The sequence below is a fragment of the Chrysoperla carnea genome, chromosome X, assembly GCF_905475395.1.
Source record: "Chrysoperla carnea chromosome X, inChrCarn1.1, whole genome shotgun sequence".
Classification (NCBI taxonomy): Eukaryota; Metazoa; Arthropoda; class Insecta; order Neuroptera; family Chrysopidae; genus Chrysoperla; species Chrysoperla carnea.
Window position 1 is genome coordinate 11,802,762 of NC_058342.1, and position 10,180 is coordinate 11,812,941.

The 10,180-nt window shown below is 35.0% G+C and overlaps 1 protein-coding gene across 1 annotated transcript; it reads right to left on the reverse strand.

Moving 5' to 3' along the window:
- Nucleotides 1–319: 319 nt before the first annotated feature.
- On the reverse strand, nucleotides 320–3,681 carry LOC123302914. Its single transcript, XM_044886008.1, has 2 exons — nucleotides 1,351–3,681; nucleotides 320–427 (listed from the first exon to the last, which is right to left on the reverse strand). The coding sequence occupies exons 1-2, from the start codon at nucleotides 3,679–3,681 to the stop codon at nucleotides 320–322; spliced, it is 2,439 nt and encodes an 812-aa protein (XP_044741943.1).
- Nucleotides 3,682–10,180: the final 6,499 nt, after the last annotated feature.

Genomic DNA, 10,180 nt, shown 5'->3' on the forward strand with positions numbered 1-10,180 from the left:
GTACATCATCATAATACATATATGCTAGTGCAGGATTGGGTGTTGTTGTGTATATTGGATGTTCATCGATAGGTCCGAAGGACTCGGTTAATAAATCGGGTAGGTTCGGAATCCGTCCACAAAGCGGCAGGTGTTGGATCTTAGGGCGCCACTTCATTCCTGAGCCGTCAGTAATCTTACCGATCCCGGCAAGGTATGTCTGAATGCTCTTTGGTACTTTGATACCATGAATCGACATTGAAAGCTCTTCATAACGGAAATCGTCATCTTCTCCATTTGAATGAAGTATGTAGTAAATCCATTTCCAGTAAACATTACATTAATATCTAAACATTTGTTTAGTTAATGTTTGTGATGCACCTTTAGATGATGAGCATATTTGAACGAATGTAGAATCAACTACATCGAGAAAGCCACTATAATCGAGCTGGTGACGAAAAGATTGAATTGGTGTCAATCCAACCATACCATCAACCAAGGCATCCTTAATTTCTAGTGGGTCGTTGTTGGGTGCTGTATAAGTTGTGGAGTTATGTGTAGGCCCCGGGGGGGGGGGTGGAGGTGGTGGCTTCCTGGGGTGTACAGGAGGCCTGGCAAACACCTCTTCAGCATCCTTGTCTATTGGAGTTTTCTCCACTCTAAAACCTTTCGTTTTCTGAGGTCCTTTTGACATTTTGTTTCTCGCTTTGATTTATAAGGCGTAACATCAAGTTACTATTCCTTTTTATGTAAACACTAGCTTAAAAACCCGGCTTCGCCCGGGAGTTGATATGAGATGACGTGGTAGAGTCGAAATAAAAAAATAAACTATGACGTAAAAAGTAAAAAAAAAGTTTATTGAAAACGTTTTCTCATTATTTACAATACTTGTTTATAAACAACATTTTTCATTTTATTGCCCGGAGTATATATACATAAATTTTTTGGATTTCCTACTCTTGAGCAAGCTACATATAGCTGACCGTGAGAGAAGCAGGATTCTTTGAGGTTAATGCCACAATATTTTAAAGTTTGTCCTTGCGCTTTGTTAATTGTAAAACTAAAGGCTAATTTTATTGGAAACTGCAGTCTTTTAAATTGAAATGGCAATTCCGAAGAGATCAGAGGTATTCTAGGTATAAATACTGTCTGTCCTTTGGTCTTTCCAGAAATAAGTTCAGCTTCAATGATATTATTCGATAGCTGTTTTACGATCATTCTAGTTCCATTACATAATTTTGGGGAGTTGAGATTTCTGAGTAGTATGATTGGAGTTCCAATTTTCAGACGAAGGCAGTGTAATGGCATTCCTGGTACTTGTAAAGAGTTTAGAAATTCAGTGGGGAAGTTGACACTTTCTTCAATGGATACCATCGTGTCGATCGATTTATATATTTTCTCTTCACCAGGTATTTTCTTTAGAATATTAAAATTGATATCGTCAACAATATTATTTTTAGTGGCCAAAATTGCTCTTTGAAATAACCACTCTGCATTAGTATAATTCTGAATAATATTTGGATAAATTTTGTCGATTAGTTCGTCTTCAGTAGTGGCTATATTACAGAAATCACTATTAAGTTCAATGAGGCCGGTCGTTTGGTCAGTAGGATATGTACCTTCGCCGATTTGTAAAAGTATTTTAGCAAATTGTGCTGTTGTTTCATCTCTTGATAATTCAACTCTCATGTTTTTTGTTAATTGCAGTATTTGTACTTGTGGCCAGAGATGTGATTTTTTCAAGCATGCATTGATCTCGTCTGCTGATGTTGACTTGGGAATAACTGGAAGTGTTTGTCGAAAATCTCCTGAGAGTATGAGTAGAGCTCCTCCCATTATTTCAGAGTTTTTTCGCAATTCTTGTAATGTTCTGTCCATGGCTTCTATAAATTTTTTATGGGCCATGGTGCATTCATCCCAGATGATAATTTTAGCTTGTTTTAAAATTTGACCACGTCCAGATTTTCCTGAAATTTTACATACCGGGAATTGTTGTTCGGCTATATTCAATGGTAGTTGTAAGGCAGAATGGGCAGTTCGTCCTCCTTCCATAAGTGTGGCTGCAATGCCAGATGATGCTAGTGCCAGTGCGATGAGTTTTTTAGCACGTATTTCCGCCAGTATTAGATTTATGAGAAACGTTTTACCAGTGCCTCCTGGTGCATCCAAGTAAATAATTCCACCAATATTGTTATTTATCCGGCTCATTATAACGTCGTAAACTTTTTTTTGATTGTCATTGAGAAGTGGTTTGTTGTGAGCAATGTATTCAAGTAGTTCATTGATGTTGTAACTTTTTTCCTTCATAATTTCGTAGTTTAGCACACTAAAAGCATTTCTTTGTGGTGCTGGCATTCCAAGTTCTACTAAGGCCTGATTATTTATTGCTAAACATTTATCTTCTAAGCGAATGAGTGTTTCATTGAAGATCTCGTCATTGAATTCTATAGTCAGTTCAGGATTAGCTTGTTGGACTTGGTACAATATATCATCACTCATACTCCTTTTGAAAGAGTCCCATAGCTGTTTTGGGTTTGATGGGTTACATGTTGTTAATATTATAGCGAATAACTCTCGAATTTGTTCAGCTGAAGCTGTGAGTGTGGCTTCTTGTAGTGTTAATTCCCAGTGGTTGTCGTTTTCCAATAATCCTAAGCGTTGACATGCTTCTCTGTAAGTCTGGCATAGGTAGCCATTAACGGTCCTGAGATCTGTAAAACTTGTTGGTCCCCGTATTTCGTGTAACAACATCCGGAGATAAAAACATTCGGCATTGTTTGGATGTACAGTGAATACTCGACCTATTGCGTTAGTTTTTATGATTTCTGGATGACCCTCCTCTGGCATTCCTTGTTTCCGACGTTGAAAAATTTTCCTTGTTTTGTCCCACGTATAATAAATAGGGACGTCGACATACAATAACTTTCTGGCGAATGGATCTGTTTGACACAGTTGGAAGAAAGCTGTTAATGTTGTGTTCTGAGGTGGTTCGCTTGCAATTTTTCTAGCCGAGTCTTTTGTGAAGTAAACTCTCTGTCCATTCTCCAAATGTACTGCTAGATGTTGCACAGCTGGTTCGCGTTCATGTATGGGAAAACTAAAAATCCTCCACGCTGCTTCGTTACTGTTGATGTATCTTCCCATTTGGTACATGAGGATCTCATCATTTCTGTTATTTTGTTCGCTATTTTGGACTATTTGAAATACTGCCATATCACTACCTTTGTTTACGTACTTACATATATATTTAATAGATTTTACTGAATTGCAGTATTCAACGTTTATATGTGCTTGGAACATTTTGGAAAGTAGTGGATTATACGGTACTACCCATTGATTATCTATTTCCAGTTCGTCTCTGCCTTGTATTCGTATTTTTGCTGTGAAGCCACCGTTTTTCGGTGATCGTCTTCTATATTTGGGATAGCCGTCATCTTCAGTTTTGGTATCGTCCAAGTACGGTTTTGGATATTTTTTCGTACATTTTCCATCACTCATGCATGGCGCATTGAAATTTAATGATCCACATGGTCCGTGAATCATGTTTTTCACTACTATGTTGTAAAGCTCCGGATCTTTTTGTGGATCAGGAAATTCAGCTCGGATGATTTTGTCGATATCCGTGGGATAAATTTTATCGTGTAGCCATATGAGATTGTGTGAGTGAGGTAATCCTCGTTTTTGCCACTCAATTGTATACATCCATGAAATAACAGTTCCAAAGATGTGATATTTTGTGATGACTTCAATAAATCGTATTTGTTTTTTGTCGAAAAACTCGGGCTATTATATCGTGTCGATCTATGGAGGTTTGTCCGTATTTTAGTTGTTCTTTGATCTCTGGCCATGATGAATTGCATGTAAATGTTATAAAGAGATCAGGTCGTCCATATTTTCTTACGTAGGTCATGGCATCTTGTGTATATTCGTGCATATGTCTTGGACTTCCTATGTATGATGAGGGTAAGATTACCATTGTTCCAATATCGTCAATATTGCCGTCATTCATGATCGCGTCTCGAAGGTGGATGTATTCTTCTGTGCGTAGTTTTTTCTGATTCAATCTTATGTAAAGCATCCGTTCTGCTTCTATTTTTGCGTACATATCTACCAGAAATTGTTGGAATAAACGGCGAGTGTTGAGTATGTGATTATATGTTTCATTGTCTCTGATCATTAAGCGGTAAGCATAGAACTCCTTAGAAGTGACTTTTTTGTTTGTTTCTATGCCTGTTTCAGGATGAATTTGTTTTATATTGAAATGGTATCCGTCCTCTCCGTGCAGAAATATTAACGGATATTGAAGAGCATCATATGAACGGTGTGTCTCTGCAATGCGTTGTAGTCCTTTTCTTCTTCGATGTACAATTATGTCACGGCTTGTATTTTCATTATCCACAACTACAATGGCGACTTCATCTACCTGAGGTGCATTAAATCTGCGTTCGTGTTCTCCACGTGGTCTTTTATCGGCTCGAATTACAATTTTATAGTCATCAGAAATCATGCGGTCTAATGTTGTTTTGAATATATAAATCAGTTGATTATACTTGTGTAAGATCCTCTGTACATCTTGGATTATTTCGCGTCTCAGTCCATTAAAATTTGTGCATCGTTGATCAATTTCTTGTTCTTCATTTCCGATGAAATATACTTGTAGAAATTTATGGTCTTCGTTAGACATTGGCAGTAACGATCCTATTTTGTGATAAATTTGCCCTTGAATTGAAAATACATATTCAAATTCATTTCTATTAGTGTTAGTCGAAGTAGCACCGAAAGAAGTCATTTGAAAGCAGGAGTTATATGATCTTATATTTTGGAGAAAGTGTTTTGATTCTAGTGTTTCCCCGAGCATGTAATGCAGAAATTCCTGCGGAGGTGCTTCAATTGGTGGTAATCGAATTTTTCCATTCATGCAACAGAGACCTGGTGTTTCTTTACTGAATTTTTTTGCATGGCAAAACTGGCAAACGTTATTCATTTTTCCAATAACAACGTATTTATGATTGTAATATTTTTTCGTCGGTTCGTAGTGGAATGCTTCCTTTGTTAGATTATCTTTTAAAATTCTCGACTATTCAGTACTTTTATTTGCTGTTCTTTCTTCGCTTCTTGTGCTTCTCAGGTTACTCATTCTGGTCCGTTGATTCTGTAAACGTGCTTCGTGCTCTTCTTCCGTTTCATTTCTTCGAGATTCTTTTTTTTTTCGCCGTTTCGCTGCAGAACTGGCCAAATCTCCTCCTCTCTTACGTCTGGGCATTGTATTCTATAAAATATAAATTAAATAAACATTTTGTAACGGAAACGTGGGGTACGTTGAGACAAAAAAAAATATATTTAACCTTCAAGCGGTCGAGCGATATTTTGTTTACGGCCAAAAGTATATAGAAGGCATCAATTCGACGCCGCGCGACTTTTTGAAGGTTAAGAAAATTACAATTTAAAGAAAAAAAACCATTAGAATTAATTAAACACTATTAAAAATACTCACATTTGAAATTTCACGATAAAAACCCACAAATAACTTTTTTCTATTTCGTTTCAAAATCGAGAGTTAATTAAACACACTATTAAAAATACTCACACGTGATACTTCTAAATAAAGGCTCACAGATAACTTCTCTTCTTTTCGTTTTGAAATCGCTCGTTTCGCTGTTCAAATTAAACTAACTCTGGTGAGCGACACCGGGCTCTTATATATTCAGAGAGCTAGGCTCTAGAATATTCGAGAAATTTCTCTCTCACACCTTCTAGAGTATTCTAATGAAGTTCAAATATTCGATAACAGATGGCGCCACTATGGAGACTATACACTATGACTATTGGATGTCTTGAACGAAGTTCAAATATTCGATAACAGATGGCGCCAATGCACTTAATTTCCAAGTTGAAGGGTCGGAAAGTCCCTTATATCTTTAAAAACATGCCCTTTAGATTAAAACGGGAACTTTCTTGTTCGAGGAGGGATAAAGGGCTATCACACCACATAAGTCCCTTTATCGTGTCGGGACTCCTTTTTAAGTTTTATCGGCCCGCACATTTTATCGACTTAGTTTTATTATATATATAGATAAAATGGGGTCATAAAATCACGTCGGGGTCACCAATTTGTAGTGATCAATTTATATCACAAAAAAAAAAAACTATTTCTTTTATTGATGTTAATATTTCACTACAATAATTGATTCACAAGAGCTTACACTATTTTTGATTGTTAACTTGATTAAAATGAACTTATATATTGTACTGTAGTTAACTTGAAGAGTCTGTATTGTTATCTGTCTGTGTCGCACACTGTGCGTCGTTTATATAGTTACAGTCAATTATCACTTACCGTAGAGTCTAGTAAATTCTAGAACATTCAAGTGTAATCTATTGCATACATTTTACTTGTATATGTTTTTTATCTCTGTTTGAGTAATAAAAAGATATTGTTTTTTCTTTTTAGAATTGTCTAGAATTCTAGATAATTCAATAGTATTTCAAAATTACATTTGCTTTTAAGAAAGTTGTTGCTGTTACCACAGTTGCCCTACAATTATTATTGAGTCTTGGTGAATTTGAATGATTTTATATTCGTTATTTCCACCTCCGTTTCTTGCGAAAATGATTTGAAGAGTTGGTTTATTTTTATGTATTTTCACATTTTAACCCTCTATCACTCATGAAATTTTTTTTTAGAAATATCTATGGATTTGACATAATGACATAAAAATAAAATATACGTATTTTTTTAATTTTTCTATATTTTGAATATTTATTGAAAAAATTTCAAAAATAGGGAGTGTTGCCCACAGGCAACACTGAGGTTAGTGGACAAAATTTATCGTATATTAACAATTTACGATAAATGAAAGTTTTTAAAACAATTTTTAGTTTTTGTGTAACATAATGCGACACCGCATTTTTCACAAACGTTATGGGTAAATCCTACGTACTTTGTGCCCAATCTGGTCTTGGCGAACCGCTTTTGGAGGCACATGTTGAGCAGGTCCATGGTGCTTTTTTGCTTGGATCTCTTTTTCTAGTGATCGCCGAGTAGATGTACTAGGTTTTGTACCCAGTTTACAGAGGGTCACAGCAACCTCCAAACGAAAATCTGCAGATGATAAGCAAGCTGATTTTGGATCTTTGTATTTAGTGACTCTTTTATACAAAATCCAAGCATTGGCCATCGTTAAATCTAGGTAATGGTAAAACAGACGCATTGGCCACCGTTTGCTTCTCAAACGTATCTTGTAAATGCCCATAATGCTGTCAAGGAGGTCAACACCACCCATATGCCGATTATATTCTCCTACCACATTGGGTCGCTTTATATTTATGTATTTTGAACTGTGTTTATCCCATCTACGAACATCAGTTTCGGGTTTCTGACCAGCAAAGGTAGACGCCAGGGTGACAACGTTATTGTCCTTCCATGCAACAGCTGAAAGATCGATTCCGTTGACATCGGCTACATATTCTTCCAAATAACCTCTTTCCTTTTTCACCATTATCTTTTCAGATAACAGCTTACAATCCGGAATCCTATTCCTTCTAATAGTACCCATACTGAGAATGCCTTCCATGGCTAGATATTCCAATAAACGAAGGGACGTAAAATAATTATCAAAATAAATCCTAAAATTCTGGTGCCTTGGAATCATACGAGCTAATCTGATGACAACGTTAGATGATGCACCTAAGTCTGGCTCTCCATTTAAAACGATATTTTCCTTCTCGGTTTCAATTTCTGTCTTATATGCAAAGCCTGAAACACCACTCAACACATAAACTTTATAGCCCCATTTGTGGGGTTTGTTGGGGTTGTACCTCTTCAACGTGTTCCGTGATTTAGTCGAGCACATTTGCTCGTCCACAGAAAGGTGTTCTTCAATTGGGACTTTGCTATAAGCCTCATTCAAAGATTCCACTAGTGGGCGTATTTTATATATCCGATCATGGTCAGGATGTTCTCTAGGAAGATTCTTGTTGTTGTCATTGAAATGCACAGACTGTCGAATTTTATTCAAACTTGTTTAAACTAATGGTCTCCTTTATTAGAGGTGTTCCAAGTACAGGATTCCAGTGATTCGTAACTCTAGGTAACTGTACGAGAGACATTATATATGCGACACCGATGAATTGCCTGATATCTTCCTCTGACACCCGAAAAGTACTATTGGGATCTTTCTGTACAATGTACAAATTAGTCTCTTCAGAAATTTTCTTTATAAGTCCTAGGGAAAATAAATGGAAAAAGAATTGTATTAGTGTGTCCAACTGAAGTAGATCAGAACCTAGGGTCTTGTTTCCTGTGAACATGAGCTGCTGTTCACTCAATTCAATATTCTTTTTTTTCCATTTCAAGTTCAGTTTTGGTAACTTTTCTTTAACGGGTTGTTTCTTGGCGGGTTGCCCTTGGCCACTTATTTCTCGTGACGGAGCATTTTCAATACCAATATCCATTTCTAAATTGTTGGTTTGGTCAATTATTTCTCGTGACGGAGCATTTTCAATACCAATATCCATTTCTAAATTGTTGGTTTGGTCAATTATTTCTTGTGACGGAGAATTTTCAATATTTTCATCAATATCCATCTCTGAAACTATATCCTCAAAATCACTGAAATCTAGTGCAAAGTCGGGGTCTTCGAGACTGTCATCATCGAAATCCAAGTCATCATCACTATCTGCACCCAGAATAGCAGCAATGTCTTTATCACTAATAGAACGCTTATGAGACATTCTGAAACTAATAATAACATCTGTAAATAGTGTATGTAAATTTATAAAAAAAACTACGCTGTTCGTCTAATGTTGCCTACGGGCAACAAACTGTAATCGTTTAATAACACTCGTAAAAATATAAAATCTTGTCAGAAATAATAATAAATAATAAAGTTCAAACACTTACCTCTTCAATCAAACAAAAAAAATAACAAAAACACTTGTAAAAATATAAATTTTTATTTATTAAACTCACAGCCGAAGAGCACTTTTCAAAAATACTGTCCGTTGAAAAAAAAATTAAATTTTGCGACACGTAACGTCATCTAGTCTTGTTTTTTTGAACTTTTTTGATAGTTCAGAATGTTAACTATAAGATACATTGAATTATTTTCATATAAAATAATAATTATACATTTGGTAGTATTCCAAACGGTATGTTGCCTGTAGTCTACAGTATGATACAGAGGGTTAACCAATAATGTCTGTTAGAATACGTTTTGGGTAATGTTTTCAAGATATTCCATTAAAATGAAATTCAGAAGTTTGTCATTTAATCATCTAAAAACGGTTTTGAAAACTAAGAGTGAGATGTATTTTAAATGGTTCTTGATGAATTTGAAGGCTTATTTTTGTTATTTTGCCCTCTGTTTCTTCATACAAATTGTCATGCTAATTGTCACGATATGATGTCATTAATTTAAATTGAAGATTGATGAATCATATCATACCGACCGGCATTTGAAATTTTGTCAAGAACTGATTCGTTGACTTAGCAAAATTGTGTTCGCGTATAGAATTATCTCGCATTCCTTTTATGAATTGAGTTGAATTGAGTTCGCATTCCTTTTATGAGTTGAGAAATTGATACCTTATATTCTGTCAAGTTGATATATAAATTCGAATTGAACATTTTTCCCTCGGTGTCGCTATATAATCAGCGATATTTTGATTTTCGAGTTGTTAGATTGTAATTTGTGTTTAACCTGGTTAAGCTGAATTGTGATTTCTTTACTATTTCTTCAATTACTACATCATCTGGAAAAACAATTTATTTATTTATTCAAGACGTATTCATTTACGAAATAAATCAAACTTTATTTTAACAAGGATATAAATAATGATTTTCATTTAAATTTTGAAAAAATAAAAGAAACTTTTAGATCATATTCATTTTAATTTTTTGAAATATATTGGGAACTCACAACTCGAGGCACGCAGTCACATTCTATTAATGGATTACAATTTTCGATTAAATACACACTGTTTAAATATCAGCAATAAATTCTTTATCATAAATTATCGATAAATAAAACTAAAAATGAAAGTTGGAATTTTTACAGAACATGATAAATAAAAAAATAGAGTAATTTGTGCAGTTGGAAATTGTAAAAGAAAGCAAATACAAATTTTATCGTGGTTTTTCATAAAAAGGAAAGCGATCATACGGTGTTATAAGAAAGTTGCACTAATTATTTCATTGTCT